A 21,887-nucleotide genomic window follows, 5' to 3' on the forward strand; every position below is an offset into this window, starting at 1 on the left:
TCTGAAAAGAGGAAGTTAACTCCATGGAAGACTAAGTAAGTTCCAGAATGATGTACTTAATAAAAACATGGTTATATGTTGTGGAAATTTTGAATGACTTTTTTTTTTTTAGGTTATAGAAAAGATCAGTTTGTTTGGATGAATTACTTGAAGGCTTGCAAATTGCAAAATGCTCCAAAGAAATTACTCAGAAGCAGTTCTGTTAGTCATTTCTTCTTTAGTATAAACCAGATTTATCTTTGAATTTAAATTTCTTTTGGATAACAATGTTGTATGTGAATCTTTCCAGAATTCTTAGCTTCTTATGATTTTACTTTTAATTTGTTATTTTCCTGTGGGAAAAGCTTGATATCCTTTTCAATGTACAGTTCAGCATCTCAGTTAAATTGGAGAGAATCGAAAACTTGATAGCCGACTAAAATTTGAGTGCCTTTGATAAGTACTTTCTCCTTTTAGCAAAAGTTAGTTATCTAAACTTAGTTTTGAGACCAGTAGGTACATCAGGTAAAACTTGACTATACCCAACACAGGTGCATCTTAAATGACAGTCAGATGAGGATAGTTCATGCAGAATTGAGGGATGTGTAAGGAAGTGGGCAGAGAACACCATGATTCCTTCTGCCTTCTCAGCAGCCTAACAGCCTCTCCGGGCAGACACTAAAGCCACACAGCAGAGGAGGGCGCAGAAAGTCTCGAATTGCGTCGGCCCTGCTGTCTTCAGGCTCGGCTGCTGTATTTAGCCTGTTCACCTCTGCTTATTGAGGCTTCGTTGTTCTGATTTAGAAATAAGTGTTACACAATTACTGAGTCTTTTCCCATAGAACAGTATTATGGAAAGAGTGTTCTAGAAATACAAATTTGCTTTTTTAAAAATGTATTAAAAAACCAAAAAGAGTATGGAAAAATGGGTAAAAAGTATAGAGAAACAGAAAATCATATAGAAAAACAGAAATCAAATTTGTAGTGAGTAAGTAAAGAAAAACCCCTCTTGTAATCCCCAGATAGGAAAGGTATTTCTGGCTCATTATCGCTATATACAAAGTAGAGTTTTATCATTTGTCAGCAGGCATCTTGTTTTTTTTTAATTTTTTTATTTATAAATTTAAAACATTGACAAGACCATAGGATAAGAGGGGTACAACTCCACACAGTTCCCACCACCAGAACTCTGTATCCCATCCCCTCCCCTGATAGCTTTCCTATTCTTTATCCCTCTGGGAGTATGGACCCAGGGTCATTGTGGGATGCAGAGGGTGGAAGGTCTGGCTTCTGTAATTGCTTCCCTGCTGAACATGGGTGTTGACAGGTCAATCCATACTCCCAGTCTGCCTCTCTCTTTCCCTAGTGGGGCAGGGCTCTGGGGAAGCGGAGCTCCAGGACACATTGGTGGGGTTGTATACCCAGGGAAGTCCGGTTGGCATCATGGTAGCATCTGGAACCTGGTGACTGAGAGAAAGTTAAGATATAAAGCAGAGCACATTGTTGACTAACCATGAACCTTTTTTTAAAACCATCAGTGAAAGGGAAGTGAAGCTGGAAAACACCAGAGGAAGCCTGGCATGGTTTCTCTTATCTGAGAAGAGGAATAAAGGAAAGAGAAGAGGAATAAAGGAAAGCCACTGGGAAATAGTAATAGGTATAGGAGTGACTTAGGAAGTGAAGACAGGGCCACGTAAAAAAAAGGAAATATGATATAGATAGATTTTTATAGATTTACTGATAGATATAGTCAGCCCATATCAGTGACCTTGGAGAAATACTATAGTTTCCAATGGAGGGGGAGAGGACACAGAACTCTGGTTGTGGGGACAGTGTGGAATTACACCCCTTTTATCTTACAAGTTTGTAAATTAGTATTAAATCATTAATAAATACATAAAACTAAAACAAAGTAGAGCTTTGTCAAAGTAAATCATAGTCCATAGTACTTTTTAAAGTAAGAACCTATGTGCAGATACTAAAAAAGTGAATTTGGGCTTTCAACTATTATTTACAGACTAGTGCATTTTAAAAAAATATTGGAACTCTTAACTATTTTCTGACTGGGTCAAAGAAAATGATAATTTTGGGGGGTCAGGCGGTAGTGCAGTGGGTTGGGCGCAAGTGGGGCCAAGCGCAAGGACTGGCGTAGGGATCCCGGTTCGAGCCCCCGGCTCCCCACCTGTAGGGGAGTTGCTTCCCAGGCGGTGAAACAGGTCTGCAGGTGTCTATCTTTCTCTTCCTCTCTCTGTCTTCCCCTCCTCTCTCCATTTCTCTCTGTCCCATCCAACAACGAACGACATCAACAATAATAACCACAACAAGGGCAACAAAAGGGGAAAAATGGCCTCCAGGAGCAGTGGATTCATGGTGCAGGCACTGAGCCCCAGCAATAACCCTGGAGGCAAAAAAAAAAAAAAAAAGAAAGAAAGAAAAAAGAAAATGATAATTTTGCTGCCCAAGAGTATAAGGTATCTTTACTGCTTTGCAAAGTAGTGCTATTTTGAAATTATTCAAAAGCTTATGGAGAGCAGAGGACATCATTTGATACTCAAGCAATCAGTAAAGATTATATTTTAAAATTAATACAGATGACTTGAAACAGTGATGGGGGAAATGGCAAGGAAAAGGGAAAAATCCCAGCATCTCACTTCCCCAGAGCCCCACCCCACTAGGGAAAGAGAGAGACAGGCTGGGAGTATGGAGCAACCTGCCAACGCCCAGGTCCAGTGGGGAAGCAATTACAGAAGCTAGAGCTCCCACCTTCTGCTCCCCATAATGACCTGGGTCCATACTCCCAGAGGGATAAAGAATAGGGAAACTTCCAACGTAGGGGATGTGACATGGAACTCTGGTGGTGGGAACTGTGTGGAATTGTACCCCTGTGATCTTACAATCTTGTTCATCATTATTCAGTTACTATGTAAAAAAAAAAAATCTTTTTTAAAAAAGGAAAGTCTACCTGTACAACAAAAGAGTAAAGTACCAAGTTCAAGTTAGTTTCCCTAATCTCTGTTATGACTGCAGACTTTCTAGCACTTTGTGAAACTATTTTGACTTGCATTTTCTGGTTTTGCCCTGGAGGGTTAAGTGTTGCTGCTGGTAAGCTTCACAAAAGTTTAGATAGTGGCTCAGTTCCATCCGGTGTCCTTCTTTCTTTCTGTGCTTCTTCTTTCTGGTGCTGTGTCAGAATGGACCAGTGCCTAGAGAATTTCAGGTTGGAGTGAAGCTCGAGGCCATCGACAAGAAGAACCCTTCCCTGGTGTGTGTGGCAACCATAGCAGATATTGTTGAAGATCGCTTACGAGTACACTTTGACAACTGGGGTGATAGTTACGACTACTGGTGAGATTCCGTTCTGCATTTTACTTCTGTGTGTTCATGTTTGGTGTTGAGACTTTCTTTCCAGTGCTGTAGTTGCCCCTGCTCTCCCCCTATCTCAAGGAATTGCATTACTTTCTTTGCTGTATGAATTGTTGAAATCAAAGAGTCCAAGAAAGTTTTTCTCCTGCCTTGAAAAGGTTACTTAATGAGACCTCATCTGAAATAATCTGACTAGTTCAGGGCACCATATTGTGTCTAGTTTGAAAGGGAAGCATTTCTGTTTAAAAAAAAAAAAGGAGAGAGTTGAGAACTTGCAGTGTTTTTCTCTGAAAAATGTTGAACTCAGCCTGTCATCTTTTTAAAAGGGAAGATTCCAGGAGAATGGAGTGAATTATTTCAAAGCCGGTGAGGAGCAGAGAAAAAGTATGCTACAAAGCCATTAAACTAACATTGCCTTAGTTAAAAAGGGTTTTCTGGGTACAAACCTGACATGTGGGTAAGGTTGTGGCAAAAATAATAGTAGCATTTCTTTACATCATGTCCTGAATAACCAACAAGTCCCTCCTCGAGGCTGTTGTTCTTTAAGTATGTGAAGGGGATCCACTTTTTTTTTCCCCTTTCAGCCAAGGAGCAGAACATACAGTAATGTTGTATGTGTTTCCGGTGGAATAGTCTGGGTTCTTTGGAAAGTTGAGGGAGGGTAGGTTGTCATGTGGTGTTTGACTAGGCTGTCCTGTTGAAATTCCCTTTCTGCTGGCAAGAAGTAGTTTATTAAAATATTTACTCACTGGCAGTTCGCATCCTTACCCAGCGCTTTTTCAGAGACTTGTAGACTTCAGGAAGGTTTTATGTAAGATTGTAGTTCAGTCACTTAGGTTTATAAAAGACAGCACTACAAACTACTCTGTAGAAATGCTCTGTAGAAATAAGATTATAATTTAGCTATGATGTAGTAATATCCATAGTATCGCCTATTATTCCTGAATGACTATTATGCTTGGACTGTTTCTCTGACACTGAGGAACACAGGATCTAAATGAGAAACCTGTTTTGTAGGTGTGATGTAAATAGTCCTTATGTCCAGCCAGTTGGTTGGTGAACGGAATAACTCTGATAGCACCCCATGGTGAGTGGACTGGCTAGGTTTTCTTTGAAGTCATTCCTGCTTGACTAAGAATGCCCATTCTTATTTTTATTTTTGTATTTTTGCAAAGCACACCAGTAAAAGATGTGTGCTATGTACTATGTACTATGTGGAGTTCTGTTGATCACCAAGTGACTCAAACTGTTTGAAATCTACTCTGACTTGCTGCATGATGACACCATGACACCGTGCTGTACTTAGAAAGCTGTGTTAGGTATCCATTTAAAAAAAAAAATCTAAGATTCATTTTCTATAAGATGAGTGTGATTTCTGTGGATCCGTGCTTAAAACAAACCATTTACTACTCATAATCTATGTTGGAAATTATATAAATTCATTAAGCAAACCATAAGATGATTAAATATACTTAGCTTTGAAGTTAAATGTAGAAATCTAAGAGGTGAGTAATAATAAGGAATCTCTAGATGTACTAAACCCCTTCACCGAACCAATTTCATTACAGTGAATCACAGAGATAGAAACTCTCCCTGGTTATTTATCTCTTTCCAGGAATACTAGGACATATTTAGTGACTTAATGCATAAAATATTTTTCTTCCTGATGTCAAAATAAATTATAAATAGTGCCTTGAAATATCAATATTTTTAAAGCAAATGTTCTAGAATGAATCTATTCTCACTTAATGAAAATGTTCGAGAAGATACGTAATAGTGTCAAGAATGTGTCATTCTGGAGTCTAATTGATATTTAGATTTTAATTGAAATAGCTCTATAATTTTGCTATTTTTAAAAAATATTTTTCACATACTACAGAAGAACACAAGTATTTTGTCATCAAATTCTTTGACTCAGTGAAACACATAAAAGCTAAAAATCATCAATAAACCAAACAAAACCTCACAACCTATTTACAAAGTTTTTTAAAAATATATATTTATTTCCTTTTGTTGCCCTTGTTGTTTCATTGTTGTAGTTATTATTGTTGTTATTATTGGTGTCGTCATTGTTGGATAGGGCAGAGAGCAATGGAGTGAGGAGGGGAAGACAGAGAGGGGGAGAGAAAGACAGACACCTGCAGACCTGCTTCACTGCCTGTGAAGAGACTCCCCTGCAGGTGGGGAGCTGGGGGCTTGAACTGGGATCCTTAAATGCCTGCCCTTGTGCTTTGTGCCACGTGCACTTAACCCGCTGTGCTACTGCCCGACTCCCTATTTAAAAAGTTTTATGCAATATATAATATTTTCCCAAATAATTTTGATACGATGCATATGAAATTGCCTTGGATCTCGGAGATAGCTCGCTTCGTAGGGTGTACACCTCGCCGTGCATGAGGACAGAGTCAGGCCCCGGTACCATATGGAGCCAGCTTGATGGCTCGCTGGGAAGCCCTCAGTTGCTAGAGTGCTGCTGGGATGTCTCTCCTCTCTCTGTCTCTGTATTTCTTGCTCTCAGTATCTGAAATAAAAATAACGAAATGTGATCCACGGATCATTGGAATTGCACATTCAACAAGGCAAATACATAGAGCTTCAAAATTGTGTTTAAAACTTACTGAAGCTAACTTTAGAATAACACTTAAAGTGAAGCAAAATTGTTGTGACATTTCACAGATTCTGGTCTGAATTGGTGTGTCTGATGACACATACATTCCCTCATTTAAAAAAAAATTATTTATAAAAAGGAAACACTGATAAAACCATAGGATAAGAGGGGTACAACTCCACACAATCCCCACCACCAGATCTCCATACCCCACCCCCTCCCCTGATAGCTTTCCCATTCTCTATCCCTCTGGGAGTATGGACCCAGGGTCATTGTGGGATGCAGAGGGTGGAAGGTCTGGCTTCTGTCATTGCTTCCCTGCTGAACATGGGTGTTGAAAGGTTGATCCATACTCCCAGCCTGTCTCTCTCTTTCCCTAGTAGGATGGGGCTGTGGGGAAGCGGAGCTCCAGGACATATCAGTGGGGTTGTCTGTCCAGGGAAGTCTGGTTAGCATCATGGTAGCATCTGGAACCTGGTGGCTGAAAAGAGAGTTAACATATAAAGCCAAATAAGTTGTTGACTAATCATGAACCTAAAGGTTGGAGTAGTGCAGATGAAGAGTTGAGGGGGTGTCTCCATTCTATAGATAGCTAGTAGGCATATTTTAGTTATATTCCAAAGGGCCTGTGGTTTTACTAGTTTTTTTTTTTTTTCCTGAGCCTGACATCTGATATGCAGGTGGATCCTAGTTATTGTCTGGGGAGATGATGTCATGGCTGGCAGAAGGACCAGAAAGCTGGATCAGGGAAGAGAGTAGCTCCCTAATATGGGAAAGGTGTATGAATAATGTTGACTGTAAAACCCCACTGATTTGATCTGACCTGGGGCCTGTATTCAGCTTAGGAGCCTATGTGACCTCTGCATCCCTGTAGATCTGACCTCACATTCTGTGGTCATGATTAAGAACATTCCAAGCTACCCCTATATCAGGACCCATCTTCCCTCAGGTATGTTATATATATAGAGAGAGAGAGTATGTTCTTCAGCCTTTCTTCAGAGGATGGAACATTCTCTCCCGTTGTTCATCCAAGTTGAAGGCAAGGTCCTATCCCTCATTTTTTTTCTTTAGTTTTCTGTGCTATCTCTTTATTTATTGGGTAGAGACAGTTGGAAATGGAGAGGGAAAGGGGTGATAAAGATGAAGAGAGAAAAAGGGACACCTGCAGCCCTTCTTCACCACTCTCAAAGCTTTCCCCATGCAGGTGGGGGGTCAGGGGCTTGAACCTGGGTCCTTGTGCATTATGCCATGTGCACTTAACCAAGTGTGCCACCACCTGACTCATTTCCCCCATTTTTCTAGTGAAAACTATTGAAAAACTATTTTTGAATAGTTTTTTTTTTGTTGTTTTTATTTAGCTTGTTCTCAGTAGACTTCACAGATATATTCAGTTACTGGGTCAACTGCTTTGTCTCCTGGTGCTGTGTTAATCTCATTGTCTGTACAACAAATGAAAAAAAATGAATTTTCTAAATTCTTTCCAGAAATTTGAACGACTTCATCACATTCACTACTATTGTGCAACATATCATTGTCCTGCTTATACAGGGCAGTTAATCTAGGAGGCAGATGACACATGAACATACACAGAAAACCCCAAAGGGTCTTTTTCTCCGTTTAGCGCTCTGTGAACTCTTCCAGTCTTGGGAGTTTTCTTCCTTAATTTCTGGGAAATTGCTTAACATAATATTCTTTCCTTCTCTTTATTCTGTTGTATCTTTCTGAAATTTCTAGCATTTGGAAGAAACCAATCCTGAACTAATCTTCAATTTTTTTTTTAATTTTCCAGTCAATTTCCTGGAAGTTCCCTTTTATTGTATTTTATGAATGAATATTGAATTTTCATGGGGGCAGGTGGTGGTATACCTGGTTAAGCACATGCATTACTATGCGCAAGGTCCCAGGTTTGAGTCCCTGGTCCCCCTCGTGCAAGGGGAAAGCTTTGCAAGTGGTGAAGCAGGGCTGCAGGTCTCTCTCTGTCTCCCTTCTCTCTCACCCTTCCCTCTTGATTTCTGGTGTTTCTGTGTAATAAATAAAGATAAAAAAAATTTTTTTAATTAATTTTCATATGACTTCAGAATTTCTTAATTTTTCTTTGGATTTTGTTATTATAGAAATGTACCTACCCTTTCTTTAAAAAATAGTTCATTGTGGTATAATTTACATAAAGCAAAATTCATATAAGGCAAAATTCATACTCAGTGACCAGTTGATAACAGCTAGTTCAGTGAATTTTTATTCACATAATGGTATATTTTGATTTCCCGCCAAATTCTATCTTTCCTTTCTAGTTCATTGATTTTTCTACTAACAAACCCCCAAACATGGAAGTGATTAATGGTTCATTCACCTCTTTCTTAATGTTATGTAACGCGCAGCTGTTTTGCTCACAACATTTCTGCCCTGTCTTCTGTCATCTGACTTAATGCTTTTCAAGGTACATCACTGTTGTGCTTACCTGTAGATAGTTCCTTTTCATTGTTAATAAGTGTTCATTTCACAAACATACGGTGATTTTTTAAAAAAGTTAATCCATTCCTGTATATTTGAGTCACTCCCAGTTTCTGTTACTAATAAATGTGAAGTAGACATTTGCTTTAATATAAACATCTCTTTGGTAAATATCTACAAGTGATATTTGTGGGTGTTAGGTTTATAAAGATCTGTGAAATTATGTTTTATCTGACTTCCATAATTTTATATTACTAACAAAAATATGTGAGTCCATGGTCCAGGAGTTGGTGCAGTGGATAAGGTGTAGGACCCTCAAGCATGAGATCCTGAGTTTGATACCTGGCAGCACATGTACCAGAGTGACATCTGGTTTCCCTTCTCTCTCTCTTCCTCTCTCTCTCCCTCTCCATCTCATTAATAAATAAATAAAATATTATAAATAACCATGTGAGTCCTAGTGAATTTGTATCCATGCCAGCACTTGCAAGGTTTTTAAATGCCCTTCTTTCTGCAGGGGTGTAGTGATCCCTGCATTTCCCTGATGACTAATGATATTAGATATTATTGTAGTATTATGTGTATTTGCTGCTCACAGCTCTTCCTGGGCAAAGTGCCCAAATTCTTTTGTCCATTTATTATTTTTTAATTGCCACTGAGTTTTGAAAGGTCTCGGTATATTCAAGACGGAATTCTGTTTCAAGAATTTTTTTCTCAGTCTGCAGTTTGTCTTGTCATTTTCTGAACAGTGTTATGTGAAAAAATGGCTGTGAGGGTCAGTGGCACAGCTCCTAGATAGTCTGCTGCTTTGCCCTGTGTGTGACACACACTGAAGCCTGGCTCCCAGCACACTGAAGGAAGCCTTACCGCTCTGCTCTCTTTTACTCTTTTTGCTGGATGTGAACTCCTTATAATTTTTTTTTCTGCCAGCATTATCTCTGGGGCTCAGTGCCAGCTGTATGAATCCATTGCTCCAGCAGACATTTTTTTTCTTTTTTACCTTTACTAACTTCCTCTCTCTCTCTCCCCCTTCTTTTTTCTTCCTTCCCTTCCTTCCTTCCTTCCTTCCTCCCTCCCTCCCTCCCTCCCTCCCTTCCTTCCTTCCTTCCTTCCTTCCTTCTAATTTTTATTAGATAGGACAGAGGAAACTTGAGACACCTGCAAACCTTCTTCACCTTGCATGAAGCATCCCTCTGCAGGTGGAGAGGTGGCTCCATTCTCGGTTCTTGACTTTAGTAGTATGTGCACCAGACCACAGCCTGGCCCCTAGTTTGTTGATTTGAATGGTTATTTCTGTGATGGGTATTGGTTTTACATTTCTTTGGTTTTAATATCCACATGATGGTGGCCTCATAAATGGATTGGGAAGGTGGTATTGTCTTATTATTAGTGATTTCACAGTGGTTTATACACTATAAGATTTCAGGGGTATATTTTCATGCCCATACCCTTCACTAAAATTCTGTGCCCACAACCTACCACCCCTCCCCAACTACCAATGGTCTCATAAAAATCTCTCAGATAATTTAGCTATGATTTTTGCATGCTTGTTTTTTAAATTATTAATTATTGAAAATAAAATGTCAGCTAATTATGAAGCATAGCTTGGAGTTGAATTTATAACAAATAATGGTAAGGCATAGCATGCAAGGATTGTTAAGTTAGTCATAAAATCTTACTTGGTGGGGTCAGGTAGTGGCGCACCTGGCTAAGCGCTCACATTTCAGTGCGCCAGGACCCAAGTTTAAGCCCCTGGTCCCCACCTGTAGGGGAAGAAGTTTCACAAGTGGTGAAGCAGGGCTGCAGGTGTCTCTCAGTCTTTCTCCTTCTCTATCTCCCTCTACCCTCTTGATTTTGGAATCCAATAAATTAATGAAGATTTATTGCTTGGTAGAATATTATGTAGTGAGACTGAAAGAAAAATATAGAAACAAAATTCCTAGTGTGTTTTTCTGTAAAGATAGTTACTGAGAGAATGAGAGGTATAGAAACAGAGACTAGTACCCCATCTCCTTAAGCCTTTCATATTCTCTGCACTGGGTTAAGTTAGGGACTGTAGACCTAGCACAGGGACCTGGGTTCAAGCCACTGGACCACACATGCAGGGGAGAAATATCATGAGTAGAGAAGCAATGTTGTAGGTGTCTTTCTTTCTTTTTTTTCCTCTCTATGTCCCTTCCCCCTCTTGACTTCTGTCGATCCTATCAAATCAAATCAAATCAATCAAAAGAACAAAATGGCCACCAGCAGCACTGGATTCATCTTTCAGGCACTGAGCCCTAGCAATGAAATCAATCAATCAGGCAAACCAAAAGCATATGTCCAAGTAAGTTTATACTTAGGTGTTTCTGAAAAGTTGTTGATGCAATTTTACATCAAAAAGGAACATGAGGGAGTCGGTCGGTAGCACTGCGGGTTAAGCGGAGGTGGCGCAAAGCACAAGGACTGGCGTAAGGATCCCGGTTCGAGCCCCCGGCTTCCCACCTGCAGGGGAGTCGCTTCAGAGGCGGTGAAGCAGGTCTGCAGGTGTCTGTCTTTCTCTCCCCCTCTCTGTCTTCCCCTCTTCTCTCCATTTCTCTCTGTCCTATCCAATAACAACGACATCAACAACAACAACAATAACTACAACAACAAAACAAGGGCAACAAAAGGGAAAATAAATAATAATAAAAATTTTTAAAAGGAACATGAAAGTTCCCAAAGCAATAATTATACAGCCAGATGGCATTCTAGCACTCGTGTGTGGTAAATTAGACATTATTAGTATATCTTAAGTGACAGTATATATTAACCAATTAGAATGTCTTTTCAGTAACTTTCTAGAATAAAGATATTCATTACATATTATAATTGTGATCATTTTTATAAAATGTGAGAAAAACAGTATCTTATGAAAGATTTTCTAGAATGTCTACAGGTTTATTGAGGGGCAACAGTGTTAAGGTCATAGAAATAATACTTTTGTTATGAAATGAAATGAAATGAAATGAAGTCTGCTTCTGATTCTTTCTGTCAAGACAACTACAAAGTAAATCTGAAGGAGAAAGGAGCAAGAAGCAGGCTCGATTAAAATAACCACATAAAATACTTACAAAATGCAGAAGTAAGCAGTAGAACTGAGAAATATATTTAAATACCTTTTCCTGGAAAGGAAAACTAAAGCGAAAACAGTAATGCAGGTAGACCTTTGCCAAACGTAATTAAAGTTGAAAGAACATTAAGAGACAAGAGGAACCCCATGAAGCACCAGTTGTTTTCTAAATACAGTGACTTCCACCATAACGGATGTATTTTAATTGCAATGTAAAACAACACACTTGGAAATTGTAGTTACAAAGACTTAATTACAAGAATGAAGGAGGCACAGGATAGATGGAGAATTAGTGAAAGAACTGCAAAAATAAAAGAAAACAAAAAGATACAGAGCAATTCATGTTTTCAGGTGAAGTAGTGTGATATATATATTTTTTTTTTAAAAAAACCTTTTCAGGAGGAATTCTAGGTGTGATTTGGCTCTGCCAAGAGCTCATGTGAATTAGCCAACCTGCTTAAATGTGATGAATGAATGAATGAATGAATGAATGAATGAATGAATCCTTGCTTCACTGTTTCTGTGTGTTAGTGGGAGTATCAACAGCCCTTTCACTGATTTTCATGGACTTAGAGAGGTATCTGACATGCTGTTTTTCACAGAGGAGTTATGAGCAGTGAACTTTCAGTTTAGAGTAGGTGTTATTATCAAACTTCTTAGCGAGGCAAAATAGTAATGAGTTTAAGTGCAATCTTTGATATTCATGTTTTGCTTTTTTTTTTTTTCAGGCTGTCCTGATCCAGAAAATTTTTCTTGGACAGAATATTTGAGAGCTACACAAACTACTACAGTGCCTTCCGAAGTTTTTCAAATGGTAAGTTTGTATCAGTATATATTCTATTATTATTATTATTGTTATTATTATTATTATTACATTAGTAGTAGTATCTGTCACCTTAATCCTTGTAGTTGTTCTAGAGAGCGAGAGGTAGAGAGGGAAAATGACAGAGAAGGAAAAACACTGCTCCACCGCTCATGAAACCTGCTAGCTGGCATATTCCCATATGGTGGCCCAGGGCTCAAACCCAGATCCTTATGCCTGGTGACAGTTGACATGAAAACTCTGTGTGAGTCACCTTCTGGCCCCTTACATAATCAATTATAATCAGTGGTTAATCAATTATATAATGGTTTATGTCATTCTAGTCTTTTTTTTCTTTTAAAATAAATTCAAGTGTTATTTTCATAACTAGTTTTCTTTGCTTTTAGTAAAAAAATGCAAAGTAAGTCACTCCCGTACGGTTGTACCTGTACCAAATGAAGACGATGCTTTACCACTTGGAAAGAGTTAGTTCCACCCTAGAGATGCTGTAGATTGAACCCATCTCTTCTTTTTTAAAAGGGACTTGTTCTTTTTTTATATTTATTTTTCAAACTTTATTTTATTTGCAGTAACCCTGGAGGCAAAAGAAAACATTAAAAAGTCTGGAAGAAATGGTAGAAACAATTTTTTTAAGAATTAAAAATTTAGTAATGAAAAAATATATATCAACTACTTCTAGTCTCTTCCACTTTTCACTAAAACCTCATTTTTATTTGATAGGAATGAGGAATTTAGAGAGAAGAAGTAGGAAGGGAGAGAGACAGAGAGACACCTGCAGCCCTGCTTCACCACTCGTGAAGCTTTTCCCTGCAGGTGGGGACCAAGGGCTTGAACCTGCGTCCTTGCACACTGTGATGTCAGCACTTAACCAGGGGCACCACTGCCCGGCCCCGACTCTCCACTTCTGATTCTGTTTGTCTTCTTAGTGACATCTTTGAACTTTCACAGTCTCAGCGACTGCTTGAATGACAATAGTGCATAAAAAAGTAGGTTCTTTGTGTTTTAAAATCTTACCACTTTGAAATATTACTCAACATTTGTTAAACTATTGATTTCTAAAATTTAAACCTGTACATGTATGCTTATTCCAGGGATGAAAGAAACATTGTTTTTTTTTTTTTTAAAAAAAAAAGAAAGGACATTCATACTATTACAGAATATATATTTTCTTTATCAGTGCGCTTTTAGATTATGCAACCTCTAAACTCTAAATGTTTTCCCCGTATTCGTTAACCTGTATTAAGTCTTGTATGGGATGAGCTTTTACGTAAAATTTGTATTACATTTATTGGAAGTTTCTGATGGGATCAGAGGCTTTGAGGAAAAAATATTGTTTTAATTTTAAAGAAAGTTATAATAGACTGGATTTGAGAAAAGAAGTATAAAAACATTAAAAAGTCAGGGGGCCGGTGGTAGCACAGCGGGTTAAGCGCACATGGCATGAAGCGCAAGGACCAGCATAAGGATCCCAGTTCGAGCCCCTGGCTCCCCACCTGCAGGGGAGTCGCTTCACGAGTAGTGAAGCAGGTCTGCAGGTGTCTGTCTTTCTCTCCCCCTTTCTGTCTTCCCCTCCCCTCTCCATTTCCCTCTGTCTTATCCAACAACAATGACAAAAATGAAAAACAAAAAGGGCAACAGAAGGGAAAAAATAGCCTCCAGGAGCAGTGGATTCATGGTGCAGGCACTAAGCCCCAGCAATAACTCTGAAGGGAAAAAAAAAACATTAAAAAATATGGAAGAAATGGTAGAAACAAGTTTTTTTAAGAATTAAAAATTTAATAAAAATATATATTATCAACTACTTCTAGTCTCTTCCACTTTTCACTAAAACCTTATTTTTCTTTTCCAAGAATGAAATTATGAACAAAAATATTAGTTTAATGGTAACTCTTTAAAAAATGTATTAGGGGGTTAGTGGTTTACAGTTTAGACTTTAAGCCAAAGGTGTCTAGCAGACCCACCAGGTCCCCATTGTCCCTTTATCTGGTTTCATTCCCTCCTTCCCCAGAGTCCTTTGCTTGGTGCAGTACTCCACACCATGTCCAAGTTTCATCTTATCACCTCCCTCACTGCTCTGGATTCTTAAGTTTCAACAACATCATCAAAAATATTTTTATTGCCACCAGGGTTATTGCTGGGGCCCGGTGCTGGCACTATGAATTCACAGCTCCATGCTTTCCTTCCCCTCCACTTCTTTTATCTGATAGACTGAGAGAAATTGAGAGGGAAGGGGAAGGTAGAGAGGGAGGGAGAAAGATGGACACCTGCAGATCTGCTTCATTGACACATGAAGTGTCCTCCCTGCAGAAGGTGGGTGGGGGCTCAAATCTGGGTATTTGAACATGGTAAGGTGTGCACTAAAGTTGGTCGCAACACAATTATGTTTAAAAGCTTTCATAGTTATAATAATAATTTATCATTTGCTCATCGATAAACACTTTTTACTTCAATTTTTGGTAGTTAAATCTCCTTGGTCTGAGGGTCTGGGCGGTGATGCTCCTGGTTGAATGCACATGTTAAAATGCACAAGGACCCAGTTTCGAGCCCCCAGACCCCACATGCATGAAGAAAGCTTTGCAAGTGGTTAAGCAGTGTTGTGGGTGTCTCTCTGTCTCTCTCCCTCTCTATCTCTCCTCTCCCCACGTCAATTTCTGGCTGTCTACCCAATAAACAAAGATAATACATTTTTTAAATTTCCTTACTCTGAATGATTTGGTATCTCCAAATGTATTTTTTACCACTCCATTTTCTTTACTATTTCTTGATTTCACTATTGACTTCCAGTTCCCAGCTTTTGAAGACTTAAAGGAAGATTTAATTAATATAGTTGGATATGCTTATGTCATAGAGGAAGTAAGAAAAGCACTGATTAGGGCTCTAAAGTACATTGTGTTTTGATTTTTAAATAGTTTAACAGTGCAAATAATGAAGCTTCTATCTATTAGTTTCTAAAATTCAAATTCATAAATAATCATGTCTATTCTTTTAAATTACTCATTAAATAATTTTGCTATTTGGACTATGTGCTTCCAAATTTAGTAGTAGTCATAGCCAACAATTTTTTAATTTATAAGGGGCATTTCAGAGAAAATAATAGAACCAAAAGATAAATCTTATGGTCATCAATTCGTAATCTAATCTTTCTTGCCTGTCTTACAAATGCCCAGTATGGCTCATTGGGGAGTCCATCAGCCTAGGCAGGCATATGGTCCAAATTTACGTTCCGTCTCCATAGCACTGTGAGAAGTTTTGGTGCTGTGCTCTGTCTTTCTTTATCTCCATCTGTCAGACCCTAACTCTCTCTCTCAGCCCAGAGAGGTAAAGCCCCAGGATGACAGAGCTAGTAAACAAAACCAAATGCCCAAAGAAATCTAGCCTCACGAACCTTATGAAACTGATAAATGCCCAGTGTGTCATTATTTTCCGTGCTCATCATCCTACACCACTGCAGTAAAACTAGAGAAGTCATATTTTAGAGAAACAATGTAGTAGCCTCTCTGGATTAGTTAAAATCTTCATGATTTACTCCGCTTACAATGTTGCAGCGGCTGCTTCATGGTTTTTTGCCAAACATGATACTTGAAGTTGTGGATAAACGAAATCCTCAGCTAATTCGTGTTGCTACAATCACAGAAGTTGGCGGACCAAAGAATAAAGGTACATGCTTTAGATTGTCACCTGGCTGCGGTCATATCCCTCGCCTGTATAATTCTTAGAGTTTGGCTCTAGAGGCTTCCTTCCTAGTCACAGATGAAGAATACAACTGACTGACTGAATTTCTTGCAAATGAAATACTTGCAAATGAAAAGGAAGTCTGTAGCTTAGAAATTATTACATTTGAGAGGGATAGTAGTACATTGCCTTTTGGATTTTTGCTATTTAGACTGCAGATATATTTTTTTTCAATTTTGGTTCAAATAACCAAATTTAATTTAATGGGAGCATATATATTTTATCTCTGTGATTGTGAGCGTAATGGAAACCATTCAGGGATCTTAGGATTAAATTATGACGCTGTGTTTATGTGTTTATGGATGAGTGTTTTAGTACTTAGTAATTTGATTACAGACTAGTATTTCGCAGAATGTATGTTTCATCATTTTTATCCAGTCATTTGTCTCGTGCATTTAGATGGCTTCTGTACTTTGGCTATTCTATATATTAACAATTTTGAAAGACTATGCTAGGCGAAATGATTAAAAAGCTGGAATACAATGACCAGATAGTTTCACTCATATATTGAATACAGATCATTAAAAGAAATGAACTGGCAAAAAAAAAAAAAGTAACCAAACTGTCGGATTTTGTTAGAACTGTGTTGGTGATAGCAATTGTGGAGGGGAAGTCAGAACGTTAATGAATGTGTGAGGGCTTATACATAGAGGGGTAGGTGTGGAATCTCATTTAGAATTAAAATATTTTTTTATTTTTTATTTATAAATTTGAAATATTGACAAGACCATAGGTTAAGAGGAATACAACTCCACACAATTCCCACCACCAGAACTCCATCTCCCATCCCCTCCCTGATAGCTTTCCTCTTCTTCATCCCTCCAGGAGTATGGACCCAGGGTCATTGTGGGGTGCAGAAGGTGGAAGGTCTGGCTTCTGTAATTGCTTCTCCGCTGAACATGGACGTTGGCAGGTGGATTCATACTTCCAGTCTGTTTTCTATCTTTCCCTAGTGGGGTGGGGTTCTAGGGAGGTGAGGTTCCAGGGGGCGTTGGTGAGGTCGGTCGTCTGTTTGGGCTGAGTTTTACAGCTAGCGAGAGACAGTCAGAGAGACAAACCCAGCAAGCACTGAAGCCTTCAGGGCACTAGTACTTCCATGGAGCAAGAAGGGTCTCAAACCGGAACTGTGTGCGCTATAGCATGTACCCTCCCAGGTGACCTGTGCTGCCAATCTCCTGTAGAATTGTAATGCTAGACTATCATCTTGTAACTCATATACCTCGCAGTATCTATTTGAAAGTATAACTACGGTTTATGTGTGCTCAGAACAGTCGTGATATCTTAAGACATGATTTGCAAAACATAAACTTCTAAATGATTTTCGTTTATTTCTTATTTACTGTCTCAATGAGTTTAGGTGATCCTGCATCGGCAGTTCATCTTCCCAGTCGCTTTCTTTTGCCTTGCCGGCTGTGTTAGCCAGCAGCACTCGCCAGTATCTGCTCCCTCTGGTAGGTTTGGAAGCACACATTTCACCTCTGTGGCTGGGAGCATAATGGAAACACTCAGGGGTCTTAGGAACCAAATCATGAAGTCGTATTTGTGCAAAGGACATTGTATGTCATGTGGACTCTCATGCTTCTAGAATATGAAGTCCACACACTTTAGCTTCTGTGCCACCTCCCAGGCCATAGAGGTTTTTTTTGTTGTTGTTTGTTTGTTTGTTTGTTTGTTTTTAAGAATTTATTTATTTATTCATGAGAAAAGAGAGAGAAAGAACCAGACATCACTCTGGTATATGTGCTGTCGGGGATTGAACTCAGGACTCCATGGTTGAGACTCCAATGCTTTATCCACTGCGCCACCTCTCAGACCACAATAGTTTTTTTTTTAAAGTCATTATTTACATATAATTATACAACAACTTGTAGAGGTAACTCTTTATTGTTAACTTGAGAGGTTAAAATAACTTGACCTAGGTTTGAAAACTATGGATGGAAGGACTGAGTTTAAGTTTAGATACTTCTAAATGCAAATGCAATGTTTTTATTATTATTATTATTATTATTATTATTGCAATTACCTTATAGCTGAGAATAAATCATTTGAATTAGAAACTAGTGTCATTATTGTCAAGAGGAGGCTTTAGTCGTCTGATACAAGATAATTTATACTTTTCTTATAATTTCACTGGCATTACTCAGCCGTGGTAGAGTTTTAAGATGAGATTTATCTTTGTTATTAGAGCATTTATTAATTACCATGGTTACTGTTTATGATGTACTCAATGTGTGTCTTGTTCCATTTATAGTGCACTCTTTTCTTTAATAACTATTGTTTTGTTTGGGTCCATAGTGTATTCTGTTATACCTGAAAATCAATAACTGTCACTTTATCTGGGAATGCACATTCAATCACAATAGATGGATGGATGCTTTTAGGAAGTTTAGTATTTATTTGCAAATACATATATATGTTTTTTCTTCTACAAATAAATGTAATGGGAGGACTTAAAACAGAAGGATATTTGATAAATATTTTCCCTGTGGGAGCTGTAGCTAAGATGAAAATGAATTATAAACAAATTCCAAATAAATGCTTTAGGAAGTTCTGTTGAATCATTGATAAATTGAGTCTCTCCAGCAGGTCTCTTCACACTTAATGTATTAACTGGGTGTATTTGTGGCATTTTGAATGAAATAAGAGCATCCTGACCAAGAGAATTTGTCATGCTAATTTGTCTGCTTTTAAGACTAGACACTATTTTAAATGTCAGGTCATACCAATAACTTTAATACTTTTTTTTTGACACAGCTTGCATGTGGGTTAATACAAAACAACAGTCCAAATATTAAGTCATTGAATGTTTGCTTTAGTTAAGGATTTCCTATGTCTCAAAAGAACCACTTGACTCCTGTGAATCCTAGTTTAATTATCTGCCACAGAAAGGGAGCAGTATCTGAAATCTCTCACCTCATTTGCCTGTGTAACTGGGACGTATTTTTGAAAATGATTTTGAAATAAGAGGATAGAAAAAGATACTCACCTTAAAAATGACTATCCATTAAGCTTAACTTCTAATTCGTGGCTATTACGGTGCCATCGTGATTGAAGACTGTCTTCATGTCGGAAGGAAATGAGGACCGTTCTCAAAAATATTATGAGTAGTGAATGAAAAGATGATTTATAGAGCAGGTGAAACTGTGAATTAGTGTCAGCATGGTTTCTGGAAAAGTTGGAAGAGGCTTAGTGTGGTGCCGGATAAAGGTGACCCGGTGTGGTTACTGTACTGTAACTACAAACAGCGGTAATAACTTTAGGGTTGATTAACTCAACTGTGCTATTGTTCACGGCTTTGCCTCTTGTTCCTCTCTTAACCCACTTGCCAACACTCAAAAGGTAGGCACAGGCAAGGAAACAAATACAAAGCGTTTTAGCAATCAAAAGTTACACACTATACTGCACACAAAAAGTTAAAGACTATACAAAGTTACACAACTCATTAGTGGTGAAAACTGAGGTGGTAGTGGGATCCGGGTGGCTTGTTATAAACTTGGGCTCTGAACCCAGAGGGCAACTTTTTTTTTTTTCTTTGAAAGGCCAGAAAGTAGATACTTCGACTTCTCTGAGTTACAGGGACTGTTGGACTCTATGGCTTAGCTCAAAAAGCAGCTATAAACCATAAATAAATAAACCATAAATAGATGAGTGTAGCTGTATTCTTGCAAACCTTAATGACATTGAAAATTTAGATTCCACATAATTTACACATGTTGTGAAATATGTTTTTTTTAAACTTTTTTTTAAATTAATTTTATTTTTGAGAGAGATGCAGACACACACACACACACACACACAGAGAGAGAGAGAGAGAAGAGAGAGAGAAACACCAGAGCACTGCTCAGCTCTGGCTTATGGTGGTGCGGGGGATTGAACCTGGGACTTAGGAGCCTCAGACATGTTTGCATAACCATTATGCTGTCTCCCCCACGCTGTGAAATATGTTTTGTTATTTTTGTTGTCACTGGAGCTTTATTGACTGTCTCAGGTAGTGTGTAACTGACTTGAGGTCTCTGATGTAGAAACAGTGAATAATTACTTAAGATTCAGGTCGGGTCTTGAGTGGCCCAGAGTGGCTAACAGTGACATAGAGCCTGAAAATGGACTGTCTCTGGTGTAGCACTGACTACTGAGGTCTCTCTTATTTTATTCATTACAAGGTACAGCAAAGTGATTTGAAAACAGTTTAAATTAGCAAAGCAGAATAGGTTTGTTTCAGAGAACAAATGACCTTTAAGGGAAAAAAAAGTGGGATAGGAAAGCCTTCATCAGGTAGCACTATGAAATCTCTTCTAGGTACCATGCTTTAAGTTCTCTCTTAACTAGCAGCCTTATGAGAATCTCAGCAGATTAATGGTAGCAATGGTTATAAAGTCAGTACCCCTTCATCTACAGTGAGTATCAAACTGGTCTAGAGCTTTGGCTCCATTGACATCTCTCCATGTTGGAGAAGTTACATATATCTGCCAGCCATGCAGAACCATTAGGACATGAGTTCCATTAGCCTTGGCAGAATAACAAACCTGGTAACACAAGTCTGACATGCTGAGATATCTTTCCTAGAAAGTCTCTCTACTCCCATATTAGGGAGCTACTCTCTTCCCTGATCCAGCTTTCTGGTCCTTTTTCCAGCCATGACATCATCTCCCCAGACAATAACTTGGATCCACCTGCATATCAGATGTCAGGCTCAGGGAAACAAAACAAACAAACAAACAAAAAACTAGTATAGTCCTGGGCTCTTTGGAATATAACTAAAATATGTCTACTAACTATCTATAAAACAGAGACCCCCCCAATTCTTCATCTGCACTATTCCAGCCTTTAGGTTCATGATTAGTCAACAATTTGTTTGGGTTTATACGTTGATTCTTCTTTCAGCCACCAGGTTCCGGATGCTACCATGATGCCGACCTGACTTCCCTGGACAGACAACCCCACTAATGTGACCTAGAGCCCCACTTCCCCAGAGCCCTGCCCCACTAGGGAAAGAGAGAGGCAGGCTGGGAGTATGGATCCACCTGCCAATGCCCATGTTCAGTGGGGAAGCAATGACAGAAGCCAGACCTTCCACCTTCTGCACCCCACAATGACCCTGGGTCCATACTCCCAGAGGGATAGAGAATAGGAAAGCTATCAGGGGAGGGGATGGGATATGGAGATCGGGTGGTGGGAATTGTGTGGAGTTGTACCCCTCTTATCCTATGGTTTTTGTCAGTGTTTCCTTTTTATAAATAAAAAAGAAAAAGAAAACACATTTCAAAAAAAAGTCTCTCTACGAGGTAGAAGGGTCCCTCCCCCCCACCCCCATATGTATATAGAAAGACACTACAACACCAAAGCTTCCTGCAGTGTAGTGTAAGCTGGAATTGAATCTGGTCCATGTTCATGGCAAAGCAAGCACGTTATCCAGGTCAGCGATTTTCCTGGCCCATATTTCAATTTTTAAGAATAATTCACAAATAGTTAAAGAGCGTTTTTAGTCTATGCGATAAACAAAAGCAAGTGATAGGATCCTTTCTGGCCTGTGGGCTATAATTTCTCTATTTCTGTCTTAATGGATACACCATCCTGATTACACAATGAGATGAACTTAATGAATTGTTACCTTCAGTATAATTAATTTTACAATATTTATTTTTTTCTAATGCATGAGTTTTGAATTAAATTATTTCCATATTTTTAAATCTAGCTTTAGGCAGAATTTTCATTTAAAAAAAGGCAAAAGAAAATGAGACCTACAATGTTGTCAACAGTTTCTGAACATAGAGTTATTTTTCCTAATACCAGCTATCACTTGTTCATTTTATTTTCAGTGGGAATGCATTCACACCCCTGCG

General features: G+C 38.6%; 1 protein-coding gene across 1 annotated transcript in view; it reads left to right on the plus strand.

Annotated features, from left to right (window-relative positions):
- L3MBTL4 (L3MBTL histone methyl-lysine binding protein 4) overlaps window positions 1–21,887 on the plus strand; it is a 272,867-nt gene that overhangs the window by 29,825 nt on the left and 221,155 nt on the right. The window contains 7 exon segments of the mRNA XM_060200807.1: window positions 113–201; window positions 741–743; window positions 3,170–3,324; window positions 4,360–4,397; window positions 4,400–4,429; window positions 12,221–12,306; window positions 15,861–15,972. Coding sequence (XP_060056790.1) covers window positions 113–201; window positions 741–743; window positions 3,170–3,324; window positions 4,360–4,397; window positions 4,400–4,429; window positions 12,221–12,306; window positions 15,861–15,972 — 513 coding nt within the window.

Source organism: Erinaceus europaeus, chromosome 10 (assembly GCF_950295315.1).
Source record: "Erinaceus europaeus chromosome 10, mEriEur2.1, whole genome shotgun sequence".
In the NCBI taxonomy this organism is placed as follows: domain Eukaryota; kingdom Metazoa; phylum Chordata; class Mammalia; order Eulipotyphla; family Erinaceidae; genus Erinaceus; species Erinaceus europaeus.